Source organism: Mchenga conophoros, linkage group LG19, assembly GCF_057382185.1.
Source record: "Mchenga conophoros isolate Kocher_MC1m ecotype Shallow Benthic linkage group LG19, M_conophoros_male_GT1.1, whole genome shotgun sequence".
Taxonomy (NCBI): domain Eukaryota; kingdom Metazoa; phylum Chordata; class Actinopteri; order Cichliformes; family Cichlidae; genus Mchenga; species Mchenga conophoros.
In genome coordinates, this window is record NC_140544.1 from 16,944,481 (window position 1) to 16,965,877 (window position 21,397).

At 39.3% G+C, this 21,397-nt stretch overlaps 2 protein-coding genes across 4 annotated transcripts in view; one reads left to right on the top strand and one right to left on the bottom strand.

The window, feature by feature from the left end:
* The first annotated feature begins 12,457 nt into the window (after positions 1–12,457).
* mrpl33 (mitochondrial ribosomal protein L33) lies at positions 12,458–15,852 on the top strand. Of its 2 annotated transcripts, XM_085256841.1 has the most exons (4): positions 12,458–12,598; positions 13,116–13,134; positions 14,649–14,755; positions 15,482–15,852. In XM_085256841.1, the coding sequence occupies exons 1-4, from the start codon at positions 12,577–12,579 to the stop codon at positions 15,529–15,531; spliced, it is 198 nt and encodes a 65-aa protein (XP_085112967.1). In that variant the 5' UTR covers positions 12,458–12,576; the 3' UTR covers positions 15,532–15,852. The 2 variants fall into 2 exon arrangements, with proteins under 2 accessions (XP_085112967.1, XP_085112966.1); XM_085256840.1 differs by lacking the exons at positions 12,458–12,598; positions 13,116–13,134 and adding an exon at positions 13,176–13,539.
* The window catches only part of rbks (ribokinase), a 53,138-nt gene continuing 47,317 nt past the window's right edge, over positions 15,577–21,397 (bottom strand). For both annotated transcript variants that reach the window (XM_085256838.1, XM_085256839.1), the window contains exon 9: positions 15,577–16,147. In XM_085256838.1, coding sequence (XP_085112964.1) covers positions 15,968–16,147 — 180 coding nt within the window. In that variant the 3' untranslated portion in view covers positions 15,577–15,967. The remainder of the gene's footprint in view (positions 16,148–21,397) is intronic.

Sequence of the window (21,397 nt, forward strand, 5' to 3'; positions counted from 1 at the left end):
GACACATCTAAAACCTGCAGGGACCCACCCCTGGTCTACGATAACCTAAATCACATTATTTAGACTGCAACAGTGATTCCACTATAGAGGCGTACTGGGGAAATGGAGGCTGCCCTCGGGGCCTGGAATTGCCCACCCCTGTCGTAGACTATAGATACAGTGTATATGGAACATTTAAAGATTATACTTTGCAATTGAAATTACATTATATTTTTATTTCAGTTTCACTCTTTCTACAATATTAAACGTGTGGACAAAGAGTAATGGTCTTCAGATTGTTAAGGAGGAGGGGGTTCAGAGGAAGTTGGAGCTTGTTACCATCATGGGCTCATTTGGGCAGAATGAGAATGAACAGTCATCAATCACTTGCATGTTTCTCATTTTATTTGAATAACCAGTATTAAAAAAAAACAAAAGCAAAAAAAACCACACTGCTAAGTCTCAGCTGCCGCTCCATGCAGGAGTGGAGAAAAAGTGAGCTGCAGGTGAGTGCAGTCCTTATATAACGGGTGACAAGTGAGCGCAATTAAAGGCAAGCACCACACCCAATCAAAGGTGAGAAAAGGAAACAAAGTGAATCTGGTGAAGTGAGTGAGTGAGTGAGTGAGTGAGTGAGTGTGCTGAAAGGTGAGTCTTTACAACAAGATTCTTAATGAAAGAAAATTATTGAATCTTGCTGCCAGTTCTTCTTCTGGACAGTGTGAAGTGGAAAGACAGTACAAGCCGGGCAGACATGCACTGGGTGGAGGGAGTCTTGAACTGCTGACCTGTAGGCCCTGAGGATGAGGGGAAGATGGTAGTTCCACTCCTGCTTGTGTTCTGAGGTAAGGATAGCTAACTGCTGGGCCAGTGTCCTGTTAAACCTCTCTGGAGTGGCGTGGTGTGGGTCTTCTTAATCCCAAGGCATTTGCACATGGCAGACAGCGTGTCAGCGACAGTCTCTGCCTCCTGGTCTGGGATGGCATATGCCTCATACCACTTGGTAAAATAGTCCATGGGCCGCAAGGACATAATGGTTTCCGCTAGCTATACAGGGAAATGTCCCCTTGACATCCACAGCTACTCCACTGGTGCTCCTGCTGATTGTTGCTAAAACTGAGCATGGGACTGGTGAGATGAATATGCATCACAGCTGTGGCAGAAGTCCTCCACATCCCTCTGCTGCTGACTCCAGTAGTAGTCCTGGTGGTACCACAATCAGCCACCTCTCCTCCCCTGTGTCAGGATCACGCTCCTCCTGCTGCCTAAGAGAACTAAACTTGGCAAACAGTCCCTTGGTGGAGTTAAAAATCCCAGTGACCTCACCCCAGTGGGGTCACTGCAGGACTGTTAGCAGGTCTCTGTCTTGCTCCTGCTGTGCCCTCCACTCTACAGCATCCACCACAACAGAGCACCCTGCAAGAGAGCTGTGTTGCGCCGCCTGAGTTCCTGAACCTTCTCTTCTTCCTTCTCACAATAAAGGCAGCCTGCTGCAGCACATGGGCGGCAAAAATGAGCATCGGTGTTGGAATGGTGTGCCTATGCTCTGTGCTCCACAGTGAAATTAATGGCCTGGAGCTACCTGCCCCTCTGGCTCCCTGAAAGACATCAGCCATGGGAGGGCAGCATGGTCAGTTCACCTTTCCATCACCTTGCCTTTCCCATTTTTCATCTAGTAAGTCATTCTCAGTGTTGACTCTGCAGCTCCATGTCTGTCTTGTATTTCCTGTTTTACTTTGACAATCTTGTGTCTTGTGAGATGTATTCAGTTTTACGTTCCCCCCCATCTTATCAGATTATGTTCAGATGTCTCCTTTTGGTTACTCCTTCGTTACTGTCTGGATATATAGTGTGTTTTCCTTTGTTGCCTGTTGGATCATCTTTGTATCCTCCATGGTGTATTTCCCCCATGTCTCCAGGTTTTCAGGTTTCTTGTTCCAAGTTTATAGGTTTCATATAGTGTTTAGTCTTCCCAGTTTAGGTTTTATTAGCTCCGTGTAGTCGTTCTTTGCATTTGTTTATTGTTCTGTTCAACATTCATCTTCATTTCTGGTGTCTGCATTTTGGTCCTCGTTTTCATCTCCACACTGTCTGCCAGCTCAGACCGTGACAGTATCTCTTCTACTGAATACTTTAGGTCATTTCATTTCCATTAGGGTTTTCCCCTCCCTGTGTCTTGTCTTCAGTGTCTTCTCTCTGTGTTTACTTACTTATCTGTGTCCCTTGCTCTTGCTCTCCTCACATGTAAAGTTGTGTCTTACTCTGTGTCTTGCTGTATTTCCTGCCTTACTTTGACAGTCCGTCATCTCATGTGCATTTTCCCTCTCTCTTTATGGCTGATTTGGTCCTCCTGTGTTCCCACCTGTTGCCCATCCTCTCGTTATCCTGTGTATGCACTTAAGTCCTCATTATCCCTCTGATCATTGTTACATCGTCCCCTTTTGCGGTTTTTCCATTTACGTCATGTGTCCCTCGTTAATTTCTAGTGTGTAGTATGTATGGCTTATTTTGAAAGTGAATAATACTTTACCATTAGGCCCATAGCTCTGGATCTCAAACCTGCGAGCAACTGGCTCTGCAGATGGTTCTCAGTTTTTGCAAATAAATTTCAGTTAAAATGGAATTTAAACTTCCTCTCATGTCGTCTTGAATATATACTTACAAAAGTTTCATAATGTGTCCATGCATACCCATCTTTTATTAATATTAAACAGTTTTTTTACTTGGTCTCGATCTTTTAATGACACAAAGAAATACATTACAATATCTGCCTCTCCTAATGCCTTATATAAAACGACTGTGAATCCTTAAGTTTTAGTCAACATAGTTTGACCATGAAGCAGACATATTATTATCTTTTAGCTATTATCTTCATTTAAGCTCCTCAAAATGTGCTCTTTGGTTACAAAGCTCCAGATTTTTTATTTTAGTTAAAATGATTTGTGCCCCTTCACGTCTTGAAAACACACTATTAAATGTCCAAACACTGACGACATACTAGTTTACCAAGTAAAAGCTTCTCTAGATACCGACCACAGCTCATTTGTTTAAAATATAAAAGTGAAGAAGCGGTGAAATAATAAGTGAATGAAAAGGAAGATGAGGACTATCAGTGCAATGAAGTAGGAGAAGGAAAGCAAACGTCCGGAGTGGCTGTGGAGAGTGCTGAGTGGGCGGGGTGGTGGAGGAGGAGGAAAGCTGAAGCTGGAGCTTGTGGTCTCAGCCTCCTTCTCAGAATTATCCCTCAGTGACGCAAGCTCCTCCACACACATCCTGACAGCTGCTCCCTGCCTGGTTACAGCTTTCCTCAGCCTGTCCAATAACATTCATGTTCATTTCCGCTTTAATGCATGGCTTTCCCTGCCGGTTTTACCAATACAGCTCCACTAGGCCTCATTACAGCTTCATGTAATGTATTGTACTAGTGGGACTGTGATACTGTAGTGCAAATACGGGATCTTCTGTTTTTAAATGCGAGTAAGCTGTGGAGAAAAAGGTGCTAATAATTTTATGCCACTTATATCACGCAGCCAAACCATGGGTGCTCAAGAGGTAGCTGAAGGCCCTTTTGTGACTGCAGACACATCCTACCCCTTGTTTTTATAGTGGCTCTTTCACCATTAAAGTACTGTAGCAATATGGCATAACTCCTATTTGAGGGATTCCCTTAATTTAATGGCTATAAAGCCCAGCGACAACAAATTTCAGTTGCTTGACTGTTTGAGTTTTTAATCTATAATGATAGAGTATTGGCTGATTTATATTAAACAGTTATGGTTTAAATGATAAACATTCAAAATGGATGTAAAAAATTTAGCTAAAAAAAATAAATATCCATTGCCTTAAACACCACCACCATCTCTGTCAGAGGGGACACTGAGGCACTCTGTCAGCCTAGAAATTTAAAGACTATTTTTCATTAGTACCTACTAGAGATGGACCGATCCGATATTACGTATCGGTCCGATACTGACCTAAATTACTGGATCGGATATCGGAGAAAAATAAAAAATGTAATCCGATCCATTAAATATCACGAAAGCACCTCACAAAACTTGCAACACGCCGTAACTCGCCTCAGAACGTTAGCACGTCGGAGCAGTATGCATCACGTGATAGAGCGGCTTTGGCATGCCGGACCTGTCGATGGTCTGGATAGCATGTGGAGCTTCGCTAGCAACCCGGCATTTCATCTCCGACAAAGTTATCCCCGAGAGAAGTAAAGCAAGTGTGTAAGTCCATCTCTGAATGTAAAGCATTCCTGCGTTAAGCTTAACAAGCGACTGCCTCTCCTGCTGCTACTTCAATCATGAAACTGCTTATAATGATCAACTGATCGGCTTTTCTGTCGCGAGTCCGTCTGTCTTGTTTGTTTTTGGCCCACTTTGCACCAGAAAGAGGAAACCAGCGGCTGAACAACAGCAGCACGTTTAAGCTTGATAAGCTGTTGTTAGAATTTATTTAATATTACTTTCTACTCGAGGATCTTTTTCTATGTAGCTGACGGCTGGTAACTGAGCAGGGGCAGATCTAGCAAAGTTTAGCCAGGGGGGCCGATAGGGCATGAACAGGGAAAAGGGGGCACAAAGACATACTTTTCTTTCTTATTCTCATTTAAAATGTCTAATAAATAAAAGCTGTTAATAAATAATTATCTGACACCCAAAGTTTTAATTTGATGTAAAAGGAATAGAAGTCAATTACTGTATATAGTGACTATTAAGTCTAATATATATATACCCTAGTAAGCTATAGCACTTTTTCCTTTGGGAAGGTACCATCTGTGCAGTCTGCAATTTTGTTGAAGAAAGATGTTGAATCTATTTAATATTTCTTGAAAAATAATTGATTTCTGTGCATTTTTTTTTTCCACACTGCATCAAATTAAGGTTGATTACGTCGATTAAGCATCATGAGGTGGAGCGTGAGGGGTGGTTCCCTATTTTTTATTTATTTATTTTTGTTGCTGGGAGTTGGAACCCTATTAGTTAGGTTGCTTAATATTTACGCTAAGTACTCTTTAAAATACCAGAATAGGGAGGATGGTGTAGGTTTAAGTTTATTAGATTGATCAGTATTGCTGAACTATGAAACATTTTTTTTTGCATACAGGTATAACAGAATAGCTTTAGTGTAGTTGTTGTTTTAAACTTGAGTATGAACTTATACAATATGCAGCAAGATATTTAAAAAAAACAGTTTTGTTGATTAAAAAACACTATATCGGATTCATATCGGTATCGGCAGATATCCAAATTTATGGTATCGGTATCGGACATAAAAAAGTGGTATCGTGCCATCTCTAGTACCTACTCCGGGTGGCGATTTGCAGGGGTTTCCAAAAGGTCATAGTACCTGGTACCATGTACCTTTTTAGTGCCTACTCTGCCAGCAAGTTATCCAAGGTGATTAGGGCTGCCACAAACGATTATTTTGATAGTCGACTAGTCACCTATTATTTTTGCGATTAGTCGACTAATCAGATCATCATCCATTGGACGTACAGCGTACAGCTTATTGCACCAGCAGCATCTGCTCTTATATAACTATCATTAGCTTACAGCTTGAAGTGTTTGTGCTAACTAAAAATAAAGACAAGATGGTAGTTTATTAATTTTCAATGAAATTTGCAGATTGTTTCGGTGAAGTTTAATAAACTCCTTGCTTTCTAAAATATAACAGGACACCGGAGTATATTCTCCAGCGTCTCACACTTCTGATAATCAGCTGTCTGCTTGACAGTTTTAGCTGTGCAAAAACTATAACTTTAATCTCAGCCAAACCGATTTACTCAGGAACAAATAAAATACTAAAGAAAGCCAAACAATAACATTTGTAAGTTATCTAAGTGACTTATATATATGTTTAACCTGACTAGCGAAAGACGGCGGTGGGTTTGAAAACGATTTCCCGGGAGTCCGGTGTTCTCACGGCTCTAGTTAGCCTTGCCCCCGCCTAGCTAACGAGCTAGTGGGTAACAGACGTCTCCGAAAACGTCGGAGCGCTTTTGAAAATATGTGGTGTCCTGATAAACTGAGCAGATATTTGAGGTTTACACAGCTACATGCTCGCCTGAAAATATGTTAAACGTTTATTTTGTGACCCAGAAAGAATAATAAGAGTAAAGTTAAAACTAACTAGCTGCCGCCATTGTTGACAACTGCGCTGGGCTGCGCTATGAATTCTGGGACACAGCTGCTTCTTCTTCGGGGTTTAACGGCAGCTGGCATCCTTGTACATGCAGTGCTGCCATCTTCTGTTTCAGTCCGTTATTACACTCTTAAATCCTACTACTCATTCCTGCGTCCTTTGTGATCTTACAAAGCTTCAAACGATGCGTCGACTATTAAATTAGTCGTCGACGATTTTAATAGTCGACATAATCGTGACTAGTCGACTAATCGTTGCAGCCCTAAAGGTGATCCAAAACTGTGACATCAACAGGCTGCATGCCACCGATTGGCTAGTCAGTGGGATCATTGGATGAATCATAAGAGTGTCTCCTTTTCAAAACTCAAGCTCGCCATATTTTAAACCTGGCAAGGAGGGGAAACTACAAAAAACAATGCCGTGATCCCCAAGTCTGTCAAAATGCCACAGACCAAGCAGCAGGTATATTGTTGCCTCGGCGTCTACCTTTGTTGTGGTGTTCATGTTGCATACTAATTACGACTCACACATATTAGGTAGTACTAGATTTTAATGGAAAACGAGTCATACCGCCTTGAATCGCGTCAAGCCAATCCGAGTAGATACTAATAGAAAAAAGGGCTCAAAGTTCTCCAGTGTGATCTGTGTCTGCTCCAAAACCTCTTCCTGATATAGGACATAACCAAAACACCTCATCTAGGAGTAACAGCCTTACTCTGAGCCCTCCAAAATCACCAAATTCTCAACCTGTGTAATGATTAGTTTTTGGGTAATGGCCCCAACACTTGTCTCAGCATAGGACAAACATCAGGATACACACTGGACAGGTTGCCAGTCTATTAGAGAGCGGGAAATATAATAGAGTCTTTTCGTTGTATACATTACAGAGCTAAGAGATGAGAGAAAAGGGAAAAAACTCTGAATTTCAGTCATAAACTTCCACCTCGGGTGAGAGTGGAATATTCCACCAGTGACTGTCTACCCACAGGAGTCTTCAAACTTGGACAGTGTGTAGGAGTCTAACATATAAAGAGATCATCATTGATGTTTTTACATGTTGATACCCAGAAGAATGTTTTGTTTCCCCAGGGAACCACATCACTAGACACTTTAACCTCAGAGACTTTTCCTGAGTGTTTTCTGTACTGGAACATTCTTCTTCTTCTGCCTTCTTTATGACATAAAAGATGTTCCTATGAGCTTGTTTTCAGGCCATTCTTCACGCGTGTTGTACATTGTTGTTGCTGTTCACTCAGTTTCTAAATATGCCCATTACAGTATGGAGCTACATCATTGTGTACACATGTGTCAGAGCAGGTGACAAAAACAGGACAATGCAGACTATGAATCTATGATGAAGATGTTTTTTTAAAGGGTGGGAGGATTCCTATCTTTAGTCAAACATTTCCAAGACGATCAGTTAGAAAACACCCTCACACACAAGAGGTGATGCCTGTTAAGGCAGAGACAGTGAAATGTTTCTCTCTTAGAAAAAGATGGACTGCTCTGTGCCTCCATGTAGGTTGGGGGATTTCAGATATATTGAGATCTTATTGAGATCTTGTTCATAAGTACTGGAAGATTAGCAGGCAGATTGGTGCTCCATCCACAGTGATCTGAATGTTATTCCAGCGTCCCTATACAGTACTACATTACTACTATAGTAGTTAGCAGTTTCAGTTAATTTGTTCTGGATAAAGTGCAGATTAACACTGTGTGAAAAATCATTTTTTCTTTACTTCTGACATGATGTGGTATGGATTTTTTTTTTTTGTATGTGAGGCTGGATGACTCTTGTACTGAAAAAAAAGATCCAGGCAAATCTATCTAAATAACTGATCTTTGGGTACAAACAAAAAGAGTGCTGACAAAATCAACAAAAAAGTATTCTATATCTTAACAATATTTAAATTAAAAATGTCAACTGTTGTTTTTGATCAGACTCCCATCATACAACCTTTAATAACACCAGGTGACAACACTTCCTGTTTACTACTTTTTTTGCATCAAAGTGCATGACGTACATTACAGTGAGATGAAATGAGAGTCATGAGAGTAAAACCAGCGAGTTGTGTTAGTCACGCAGTGAGAAGCAGGTTAGATTCTCACCACACGCTGTTCTCTCATGGCCACATTAAAAAGGCTGTGAAGTAACTACTTTCTGAGGTCTTGAGGGGATTTCCATGACATATCAGAACTATTCATCTGCCTTTGAGAGATAAGCTCTGTCTAAGATTTTGGGACATCCCAGAAAAGCCCTTGGTCTATTTCCTCTGCCTGAGGTCAGAGACATTATGACCACCAACAACTAGTATCTTTGTCAACTTGTTCCATGATGGCCTTCATTTTTATGTGATTTCTTTGAATCACATTTTCATGAATTCCATTTAGGTGAAATGGAATGAAGCAAAGCTAAGTGAATGACTTGGGTCGGAGCAACGAAGCTCAAGTTACAGGTCTGCTAAATAAAATTAACATGTCCTCTGGAGCTAGACTGGGTGTTCCACTGACTGCACAGCATGTTTGTCCCCTGCTTGTTGGCTACATGCAAAGTTCAAACAACAATTGTTAAGGCAAAGAGCCAATCTCAAAACTAAATTCCGAAGGAGCTTAAGACATTAGCAAGGAAGGGGATGAGGGAAATCAGAAGGCAAAAACAGACTCGGGGGGGGGGGTCAGGACTAAGCATAAACTCACTGGATACCTCGCTATGCACACTTTGCTAGTATTGTGCTGGACCCCCCCCCCCCCCTTTTTTTTTTTTTTTTTTGGTCTTCAGAGCTGCCTTAAATCTTTGTGGCATCAATGATGTTGATTTGGGTCCAGTTGATGAGATTTGCCTGCTGTACATTCATGATGTTTTTTTTTCTTGTTCCACCACATCTCAAAGGTGCTCTATTAAACTGAGATCTGCTGCCTGTCGAGTTAATTTGAGAGCAGTGAACTCTGTCATGTTCAATAAACCAGTTTGAGATGATTCGAATTTTATGAAATGGCATATTATCCTGCTGGGACCAGCCTATAGCTAGCGTATAAATCATGCTCAGTTGGCACTAAGTGGCACATTGTGCCAGGAAAATATTCCCCAGACCATTATACCACCACCTGCCTGAATCATTGATACAATATAGGGTATTTTTATATTTGTCCAGAGATAAAACTCAAAACTACAAGCCCCACAGAAACCCCATCTAATTGTTTTCTGGGGTTAGCCAATTAGAATAAGATTAACTTAAAATGGAAGGAGCTAAAGTTTTTCTGTTTGTTTGTTTTTTAACAGAGGATGAACTGAGGTGCCACACCAAGTGCAGTATAAAAATAAGGATTATTTTGAATTCTCAGTCAAGCAAAGCTGCCCTATGGGAGTTGAAGAACTAAGTATAAATCATTATTATGCATTGGGATTAAATACCATTGTGTTTTTTTTCTCATGCGTACTTGCATTTCTATAGTTTGACAAAGAATAAAACATTTCGAAAGAAGCTCTTGTTTATTCTGCGTGGGACAATGTGTTTTTAATTGCAAGAAGAAGGCACATCTTAAATAACCATAAGAGAATTGGAGCAGCACCAACCCAGCATTGCTGCCAGTGAGTGCACAATATGAAATACAATATATGAAATTCACCTGCTCACAATAATAATGTTAGATCCAGAATAGTGGAGGCCAATTACTCTTGTTTGAGAAAATAGCATTTTGTTTTTCATTTTTAAGGGAAAGGGTACCATTAATTCTGGTAACTTAATATTGAAAATAGCCAGGTTCTCAGTCAGACTAGCTGAATGTACTGTGCAAATAAGTGTTGCATATAGTCTGTGAAAAGAGCTTGTTATTTGCAGAGAGGAGGAAACTGGAAACCAAGCAAGCAACACCTGAAAGAAGCAGAAAAGGAAAAAAACAAACCCACAATAAAACCCAAAGGAAGTGGTGTTTTTGTTTTTGTTTTTTAATCTCATTCTCTAGCATTGAAATAAACACTGTTTTGAACATGAGATATACTTTAAGCAGAGTTAGCAAAAGTTCAGACACTCTGTACTTAAGTAGAAGTACAAATATTGCTGTTAAAAATACTCCCGTAAAATTAAGCAAAATAAATTGATATTTTCTATTTCCAAAACTGTAGAACATAGGTGTTAAACTCTGGCCCGCAAAGCCATACCAAATTACTATTAGAGCTGGCCTACTGGTATTATACAGCTAATATATATATTGTTTAGTATTAAGCTTTGCTTGTTCCATATTCAGTTTTTCAGCAAAACATGTTTGAGTCCATAAGAAAAGATTCATTCTTGTGTCTGGAGGAAGATTTTTTTTTTTTTCAATAAATATTAATGTTAGCCCACGACTTTGTTCCAGTTTTGAATTTTGGCCCACTTTGTATTTGAGTTTGACACCCCTGCTGTAGAGGGTGACTTTGCCTCTAAACAAAACAATGTGTACAGTCAGGAATTCATGAGGTGGGGGAACCCTAAAACTGCTCACTGTGGGGAAAAGACTCATAATTCATAATAATTTCTATTGAGAGCTCCATTAGGTTTTCTTTGTGTACAGGCTGTGATCAGCTGACCTGTTGTTCTTTGTGGATGTACACAAATGAATTCAACAGCATGTCAGTAGTTCTGGCTGATTTCAGGGCTCTACACTGACAGCACACTGTTTATAGTAGACTGTATAAAGTTGGTATGAAGGTGGAATTAGGTCAGTAAGCATCATCAGCTAAAATTCAAATGAATCTCTGCTACACTTCATGTAACCTTACTCTGACCATGAAACCGCAGCCAATGTGCACCAGTCACACACTGTTCTTTAATTTAAACCCATCACACTACAGCAAACTAACCTGTTTATCTTCCATTAACATGCAGAGGATTTTCATGCAACCTTTAAATAACAGTTAGTCTACCTCAGTTTGTTTAGCAGCATGTTTCACAACATGAAAAAATATATAACAATGTCACATGTACAGACCCAATATCTCATTTAAAAACACAAGGACTTACATGTACATTTTCAGTTTATCAGATCCCACTGAGCAGCCCTTACCTTTCAATCTAACCTCTCTTCTTCCTCTACTGTCCTGTCTTTCTTATCTTTCTCCATCTCTGAGTGAAGCTAGCTCTCTTTCATTTCTCTCCCTGTGAAATACAGCAGCTTGACCTTTGGCTGTGACAAATTACACAGGAACAGTTTGCGTGTTTGCTGATGTTTGTTGAGCTGATAAAACGCTGCATTTGATATGACCTGCCACTTAAAAAAAATGTTACTCCCTTTAAGCTCGCTCCTCCAGAATTAAAAAAAACAAAACACCGTCCCACTTTTAACCCCTGACTTTTGCACACGTTATCTCTTTTTATGCGAGAACAGGACTACCTTTCATGTCTTTCTGTTTAGGCTCAAATCGGTTTGATGTTTGAAGGCTCGCAATGATAAAATAATAACTCGACCCAAATGCGTTAAAGCAAAAGTAACGAGGCTGTTTTGAAAATGTCGAAAGTACAGATATTTGTTTAGAAATGTAGGGTGTAAAGGTAATAAGTAGTCAGAAAACAATACTTAAGTACTGATACATGAAAATTGTAGTTAAGTACAGTAACAGAGTATTTGCACTTTGTTTCTTCCCACCTCTGACTTTAAAACAGTAAAAAGGAAAATTCTAGTTATGGGAAAACACATTATTGCCATAATAGGTTTGTTAAATTTTAAACAATGAATAGAAATAAAACAATTAAATTAAATTAAATTAAATTGGAACATTTGAGCTCAGCATGGTTGAAATATTCTGGAAAAAAACACTCAGAAATATTGGGATTAAAGTTAATATATTCACTGTAAATCAAATCAAAAGGCAAAAGATCAGGTATAAATGCACAATTAATGCCACTTTACATTTTTTATTTATTTAATTTACCCACAAGTAGATAAATTTATATCAGATTTGAATTAGTTAAGACGAATTTGAAACTACTCATTATACCAGAGTAAACATGATATGTCAGATTTTTGTCCGTTTCTGATCATCTGTATCAACTTTATCCTTTGAATTATTATCAGTTTATTACCTGTGGCAAACATTTTTAAGGGAGATTTATGATAGCAAATTAGGAGAATTATATGTTAAATGAATAGACTATCATTATCTAGAGAAATCCTGAGTTTCATGGATTGAAGTTTCTTAAGAAAACACACATTGCCTCAGATAGTATTAAAAATTGTTGTTTCAAATGTACATTTTGATCTTGGATGTTTTTTTCTCTGGTATATATAATAATTAAAAAACACACACGTATGAAAAGAGCACCAGCCTACAGTTCGTTTTTAGTGGAATACGCTTTTAAGGTGACCCGGAAGTGTTTCTATTTACACCGGATATCGAGCTTGTCAATGTGACCTGCCGTTACTAGCACACAGTTATGTTTTAATAGACGCGATTAGATAAACACTTAGAAAATGTTTCTCACCACAGTAAACTGTAAGTATTTTATTCTCTTAAATCTTGTCTTCAAACAGCACGACGCATGCGTACTTAGAGCTCTCCCAATACGCTGTTGTGGGGTTAGCTGATGCTAAAACGTGAGCTGCTCTTAAAATATACGTCTGTTCATGTGGGCAGTCACTGTGAAATATTTTATAATAAATTTATTTCACACGTTTCAGTGGTTTTGGGTTTTAGAGAGATAGATTTAGCTTCTGGATAGTACAGCAGTATGTGTTCAGTGTCCATTCACTGGGCTTTGTAAGTGCGGAAATCTCAGAAAGCACCTGTGCTACTCGAGAGGTAGTTTTTCTTTTCATTTAGATGTGTAGGAGAGTCTTTGAGTTTTCAGCAGATACTTGCACACAACCTTAACAGCTTTAAGGACTTTCTGGGGCTGGTGTTGGCGTGCTGTTAGCAAGTTTCCACTAAAATCCCGTTGCTCTGAGTGCTGCTGAACGATATCTGTTGGATTCACCTGCATAAGATTCTTTCTTTTCTTTTCTTTTTACAGTGGCGAAGGCAAAATCCAAGTAAGTGCACTGGCTGATTCTTTGAAAGTCTAGTCAATAGGCCTCATTCACACATGAAGCATAAGGCTGTGCGTAAACCGTGCATACTGAGGATTTACGCGTAAATTTCTGTTTCATTAAAATAATCTTAACTGAATTTGCACTTCGGAGTACAGATGTACCTTTCCTTTACGTCATGCAAACGAACACGTGATGAAAGCCGGGCTGTCTTAGAGCATTTAAACAAACATCTTTACACTTAATGCTATTACTTATCCACATGTTGGATTCCATCCCTAATCCAACTCTAACCATTTGTCCAAGTCGAGGTCAGGCAGGAGTCTCGTGGGATGTGATGTTTGTAGACGGCATTGTAATCTGTACTGGGAGTAGAAAGCAGATGGAAGAACGTCTGGACAGTTGGAGGTATGCTCTGGAGAAAAGAGGAATGAAAGTCAGTAGAACACGTGTAAGTGAGAGCAAGACAGGTGTAACAGTGAAACTACAAAGAGAAGAGGTGGTGAAGGCGGATGAGTTTAAATACTTGGGCTCAGCCATCCTAAGTAATGGGCAGTGCAGAAGAGAGTGCAGGCAGGGTGCAGTGTCAGGGATAATTTCTTATATATCATTTTTTTAGCCACAGGGACCGGAAAGTTTACAAGATGATAGGTTCGATGTATGGTTTGGAGACAGTGGCACTAACGAACAAAATAGAAGGCTGAGCAGGAGGTGGCATTATTTAAGATGGGAGTGGCCATGATGGACAAGATTAGACATGAGTACATCAGAGGGACAGCTCAAGTTAAGTGGTTTGAAGACAAGGTTAAAGAAGCAAGCCTGAGATGGTTTGAATGGGCAGAGGAAAGCTGGCAAATACACTGGATAAAGGATGTAAAGTATGGAGTTGCCAGGCAGGAAGAAAAAGAGGACTACTACAGAGAAAATTCATAGATGTAATGATGGTGGACCCTAAAGGGAGCAACCAAAAGAAGAAGAGCACTACTAATATGAATTTTTATTATTATTAGTCATTTCATCTTGGTCATTAGTTACAGGTATCCAGAATAAGATAAGCAAAAAGTTTCTCAGAATTGAATAACGAACTGTAAGGAATTCAGGGTTTGACATGAGTACAGGGCCGGTATAACTGTACGTCAGGCAAGTTGCTTCTCCAGGTGCTGACTTTGTTTCCACCTGTCACAGCAAACTGGTTAAAGCCACCCTCACTGAAGAATATTTTTCTCTTGTTTTGTCATTTTAAAGAAAGCATGTGATATTTCTGAAGCAGAGAGTCTATTATTGTGTGACTATTAAGGTGGTTTCCTCCTGTGACTCTAACCCTTTCTACTTCAGTTGTGCTGATTGCAGGTAGTGCACACAAACCTGACGGGTTAGAATAATCCAGTGCACAAATCCAACGCTAATTTTGTGCAGAGGTTAAGAACATTTCTGCACGTGCACCCGTGAATGAGGCCTGTTGTTAGTGTTTCGTGTTGAAATGGCAGTCACCTCTCTGTGTGTTGCTTACCTGTCAGGACCATCCTGGTGCAGATGGTGAGTGCTGCAGGGACCGGATACTTCTTCAACACAAAGAGGAACCGACTCAGAGACAAACTGGTGCTGCGCAAACACGATCCATTTGGTAAGAGCCGTGTGAGGACAACTATGACACACAAATACTCATTAAAGCAAAATCCATATAACCCAGGATATCTTTTCCTTGTCTGGCTTCACTTATTCAAGCGGCAGCAAGCAGGCTAAGCAGTCACATGAAGGTGTTGGCACTTTAATAAATCACTACTTGAAAAGTGAACCCAGGGTTTCCCAATCGACCTTTGAGCACACAACAGTATATGATTGTTTTTCTTTTAACTTGGAAACTATTTGTATTTAAACATGTGGTGTGATCAAAACATTCTTCCCAAAGTGAAAAGCCGTACCTGATTCTAAATTTGGCAAACCTCCAGTTCAAGATTATCTTCTCGGGCATATCCAGAAAGCTTCAATTGTTGCTGCTATTTTTAGAGATGTCCTTGGCTGTCCTGTTCTGACCATTTTCACTGAGAGTTTCATCATGACCTCACTGTGCTCACAATTTTGACACACTGGAGGGGATACAAACAAAAGTACAGGGGGACAAATATAATTTGACTTCTGCTGAGTGATCCAAACTGTCCAAGCGTAGCACCTGGAATAATGACCTGGAATAGATTAGTCCAATTTAAAATCAGCTAAGGATTCAAATTTATGGTGGACCTGTTTTCAGAACGTGTTGGTCACACCTTCTGTTCACCCCAGTGAAATAAACAAAACCCATATTTGGAGTGACCCTTGACTTCCACCTACTTTCTGCTTTTTGTCTTTTTAGTGAACAAGCACGTCCTGTTTTTTGAGAAGAGGAAGATCAGATCGATTTAACCGCAGCACACCGACACACACAGATGGACAAAATGAACTTGCAGAGGTTTAAAGGCATCGTTTTTATTGCCGGGGATGGTACAGCGGGTTAATCTGGTTGACGTGTTTATCAGAGGATTTCTTCCTGGATGGATAAAAGTGGAACTCCAGGCTTGAACAAAAGAGACTTGAAACCAGAAAAGTGATGTTATGTAAGGGGACCACCGCTGCCATGATCTGAAGCTGTTCATTGGTTCAAAATAATTATTTAATCGGGTGAATGTACTTTGTGAAACATTTGTTGTGGTTAATTCAAATTAAATAATCTCAATGATTGACTTATCTTTAATGGTAATCAATTTTAAGCTATCTTCAGCAGCAAATTTTCATAAGAACATTTAGTGTTGAGTCTTTCTGACCCCATTCAGATGTGGTCCCTTAACATCAGGGTCTACTGCTACTCTTGGAAGTATTCATTTGGGAGGTCCCGTCTGTACGGAAAAGACGTCTGCGTGCCGATTTCCCGCACGCTCACCCCTGCCACCAGATTGGCTCTGCGGGCCATCTCCTCCAGAGGCATGTGTGGGTGGTTGGCCATGTAAAATGCCAGTGCTCCAATGAAGCTATCACCAGCACCCTGAGAAGAAATAAAACAACAATGCATTGTTAAGGGGACCTTATTTTCAAACAGGTGGCAGTTAAATACAGACAAAATTTCAAGTAATGAGGTCAGCGTATGTGAAGCCAGGTTTAGACAGTTTTTTCTCTTGGCTCTATATTTTACATAGTGACATTTATGAGGGGCAGCCAATCAGAAGAAAGATTGCTCAAGGCAGCATGGAAGAGCGCTAAAACAGGTCATTTCATGCAGAGGATGAACTGAGCTGCACTGTAGCTCAGTATTACATTTGAATATTTTGAACTCTGAATCATGCAAAGCTACTGCAATTGAGTCCAGTATTAAAAAACAGGAATCTAAAAATTAATAAAATCAGTCTACAATCTATATGGCACAATATACCAAATAAATTATGCAATTTCAATCCCTTTTATTTCATTTGTTATGCAACCTGGTTAAATAATAAAATACTGGCATCTCGGGCAGATTTCCCCAGATTTCTTTTTGGGGAAAAAATTTGGGTTTTTCATCAGATTTCATTACCACAGATATGTCGCGTACACTCTGGGGCTCCTTCATTAACACCACCCCTCATATCTAAATGTATTAACCTGAACTCTTTTCATTTAAAAGTGTATATACTCATTTTTGGTTCCCTTTTGGTCTGAGCTACTTTTTTTTTTTTTTTTTTATTAGTATAAGCTGTGGATTTTTACCATCTATCATCACTACTTACTTGCTTTTTCTGCCATTTATCCATCGCTGTTAACAATTTAACCTCCTTAGAAATTACTTTTAGCAGTACTACTAATGGCATTTCAGGCTATTTACAGGCCCATAAAAAGGGCCTTAAAAGGTAATAGACTTTTAAAGGTTCAAATTACATCACAGCATTGGTTTACAGTTTTAAGATTTGCATTAGGTTACTGAACAACTACAGCTTTGTCTAAAAAAGAATTCTTAAAAAGGGAATAATCACCCACAGTATTCATGTTAACTGACAATATTCAGTAAATATTCTGGCATGAAATTATGCTGACACTGACTTGTGTAAGATAGAGAAAAATATTATATTATTTAATCGAAGAAACATGTTACCTGTCACTTTGTGTTAAGTTGTCCCAAATTATCTGAGTGTTTGTTACCAAAGAGCCAGACTTTATGAGAAACTTTCAAAGTTTTTGTTTGGACATTGGCTTCTTTTACTCATTTTCTGTGAATTCCTCGTCATTTCCGAAGAATGAATATATATTTAAAAAGCCACTTAATAGATCTATGAATCATTCAAACAGGAAAAAGGCTCCTAACTCAAGGGATGAATCACTGTTGTGTCTACGCACAACCGACAATTTAACAAAAAAAACCTTATTTTAAATTTTATCTTAGTTACTAACAACTTGTAACAAAAACACATAATTTGTTCCCATGTCTTTAGTTGAATCTACAAAAAAGGCCAAACAATAAAAATAAAAATAACTGGGCTCTTAGTTAAAAACATGGCATATATTTGCATGGTGTGTCCAGACTAGACAAGTGGAGGACAAAAGCAGTAGCATGCATAAAAAAATTCTACAATAGATGAACAGTTAAGCTATATCCTTGAAAAGAAAGCTAGCAAAGACCTTCAGATGATCTGTCAGTGGAACTTAAGGAAGTGAAATGGGAAGAAAACATTGGACTGAAAATCAGAGGGATCAGGTCTTTTGAATTGTATTTCTGTGTATTTTTGCACATGCATCATTCTCAGTGTCAGATTTCTAATTTTCCAGGCAAAATATTAAGAAATGAGCCTAGCTCAAGACTTGCACAGTACCATATTCTTACATCCAGCTGACAGTTTATCAGTTATTAACGGTCTTAATCACTTATTTGTGACAGCTTAATATTCCACTACTTTTATCTTTTAGTCCACTAAACAATGGCTGATTCTTTACAGAAATATTTTATCTATTTATCCATACTTACCCCTAACTGAACCTTTATAATTGTAGCCTGACTTTAAAAGGGGACTACAGCTTTTCTCTACTAAGCATTTTAATATTTTGAAACACATTTTAGTTTTTCACTTCTACTGCTTATTCTTCTATTTTTTTTTAGCACACATTATTATTATTATTATTATTTTAATATATATTAGTTGTGTTAATCTTTCCAAGGTCCCCCAGCTACTACTGAAGTAACCTTTTGGAGTAGCTGTAACCCTGGACTATTGTCCCAGTCAACAATTCCTGAAAACATGAAAGCTGGAGGGGAAAAAAAGTCAATTTAAAATATTTGGATTTTTTTCAAATATTTTTCCTAAAATGCTTCTTTCTGGGGTTTTTTAAATTATTATTATTTTAGAGAGAACATGAAACACTTAAAAGACGAGGGGAAGCTTCATGTCTAAATTCACTAAGCTGCCAACAGTAGGGGGTGCTGTGGCATTTTCCAGCTGTTTGACTTGTACTGCTGCCTGCAACTAGTTTGAAATGACTTACTGGTTTGCCCTGTGTGAAAGTGTGTCTGTCAACTCTAACAAAACATCAGCATTAAGGGCTTTAATCGGTTTCACGTAAAACCAGCAAAGTCATAAATCTGGCACTCGTGAAATGCCTAAAATGTGATCTGTTTCCCAACATCCTTTAAGGATGTTAAGTGTTTTATCATCTGATCAAATGACTACAGAAAGAAAAGCCAGCTTTCACTAATTGTTTTAAAAAGTCAGCTGAGTAACACGCGGCTGCCTCCTAACCTAACTGCCAGCAGCTCTGGTGTTTGGTTATTACCAGGAGCACATAAATCAAACCCTCATCTATTGATAAAGAAGGAATGTGCTGTGTACGCCCTGGAGGGGTGGTTTGCTGGGACGGGATGTCTAGAAGGGGTTTGTGTGTATGTGTGGGGGGGCTCACTGATGGGAAAAAGCACACTGGTATGTGGCGACATGCTCATGTTTAACCACAAATGGCCCCCCGACGCTGGTTCACACAAGCCCGCTCCATTACTCATCACATCGGCGCTCAAAAGACTTCATTGCACTCTCTACTGAGCATCTCTGTGAGCCTCCCCTGCTCATCCTCCAACTGCAAAGTAACGCTTTTGTCAAAGTGATGATTCAGTGGCATGGCGCAAAAACAAAAACCCCCAGCAACCCCCAAAATAACACTTCTGATTTGACCGTTACTGCACCTCTCCCTCCAGGCTCTTGCCTCTGGTGTGACTCCTGGATGGCAGAGATGCTGGAAAGAGTGAGATCAGAGATGAAACATTTCACAGGCCTGCTGGATTTCCATGTTTAAACCCTTGGCGTGTTTATGTCTCCTGTCTGGTAGCTGGGCTGGGTTACAGTGAAGCCTGCGTTTGGAACTGAAGCTTTGGTGGAGTGGCTCCACTGGTTTGACTCTGGCCCGTCTCCCAGTTAACATGTTGGGGTTGAGATGACTTTTGAGTGGGGATTGATGGTAGCAGCCAAAAGATTATGTGATAGAAACTGGAAGATTGCAGTCTTCATAGTCACAACAATAGATGATTATTTTTTAACCACAGGATGCTTCACATGATGACGTCCCAGTAATCCCTGCAAACACAGCCACCTCTGTCTTGTCACACTACAAAGAGGCTGGAACAAGTTTTAAATGAGCCAAATTCTTTATGAATGAAAAAAAAGCCTTTAAATGCATTCCTTGACAGACAAAAGTGACGTAAAGTGGACCTATTTCTTTTTTCCTGATTGTTCCAAGTGTTACAAAGGACAATAGACCCACAGACTCCCATGTTAAAATGAGAAATAATACTTACAGCCTGGGATGAAATCTGATTTAGTCTCCTATTATAACACATGTACAAAAAGCGGGAAAAAGAATAGATTTTAGGGCAACTTAAAGCCAGGGGGTGTGGCAGCTTGTTTGACAGGCTTTAGAGTAGGGTTTGACAAACCCATTACATGTGTCACGTATATATATGCCACATGTAAAAACCAACATTTATCTACAGTTCAAGTTACATACATATCCAATATATATCCTACCATTTTAAAGGTAGGATATATACGGGCTTTTTATCTGCTACTGCAGTTTCCAACAAAGGAATAACCTCGGCAACCAAAAACTGCAGTTCCGCCAATGGCCACCTGTGGCTGACTCTAAAAGCGAGTCCAACCCATAGACTCCTGTTAAAACGCTCATCTTTACAGCAACAGTAAACATGAATGCAGCCTGATGCACAAAATTACTTTAGTAGATAAAGCTCTTTTTATGTGGGAAGTTGGCTGTATGGGGCTGAATTTACTTATAATAATTTAGATTTTGTTAGGGCTTAAAGGTGTCAATACAGGCACCTGTCTGCTGGTTGGAGGCACTAATTGAAGGCACTGACACAGAGTGTTGAACTGATTTAATGCCTTTTTGGAGCATCTTTATTTGAATTATCTGACTAATATCACTTCCTGTGTAGTATAAACAGTCTTAAGAAGTTTTTGCTTTATTTTGGGTGAGTAAAATTGTACAATACTTTATTAGTCTACACATTGAAATACACTGAGGTGTTGCTTGCCTGGTTTTCAATATCCTGCACTTTGAACCTAACAAGCTCCTTGCCACAGAACACTCAACACTCTTTTTCACAGTAAAGTCAGCCATTCTGACCTGTGACTGAGAAGCTGGCTCTTTAACAGTAGGAGGGATTCATAACGACATGGCCAGAATTATTGGTACCCCTCCAATTTAGAAAGAAAAAAAACACAACTTTCTCTGGTGACAGTGATCATGGTCCACCATTCTGAATGATCCAGAGCTTACATTTTATTTGAAAAAAGGCAACAAATGAAAAGGGCACATGACGTATTTGTAGCATTAATTCAATGAGCAATCCAGCCTCAAAAGCCTGAGGCTTTAAAAAGTAGCTGTGCATGCTTTAAATAACGTCTACGATTCCACTGCACATTTTCAATTTGGTTGCAAGAAAAGAAACGTATAAAATCAAAAGTTTATATGTTTAACTGAAGTGAAAAACCTCCATGTGTTTATCTTAATGCACTAATAGTGCGTATTGCATTTTGCATTGCAGGATATCTTAATATATTTATAAAAGGAAGCATTTTGAGGGAAACTGAGCGTGTAGAGAACAAAAAAATTTAATTTGTAGGCTTTAATTCAACGATTAAATCAGTTAATAGAATAGTTATATGATGAGGCAATAAAACTTCACTTTTCCGGTCCAAACTTCAGCTCACTTGCTTGTACAATTGCCCAACCTTTCTGTGTCTTACTAACATCTCTGTCCCTGAGA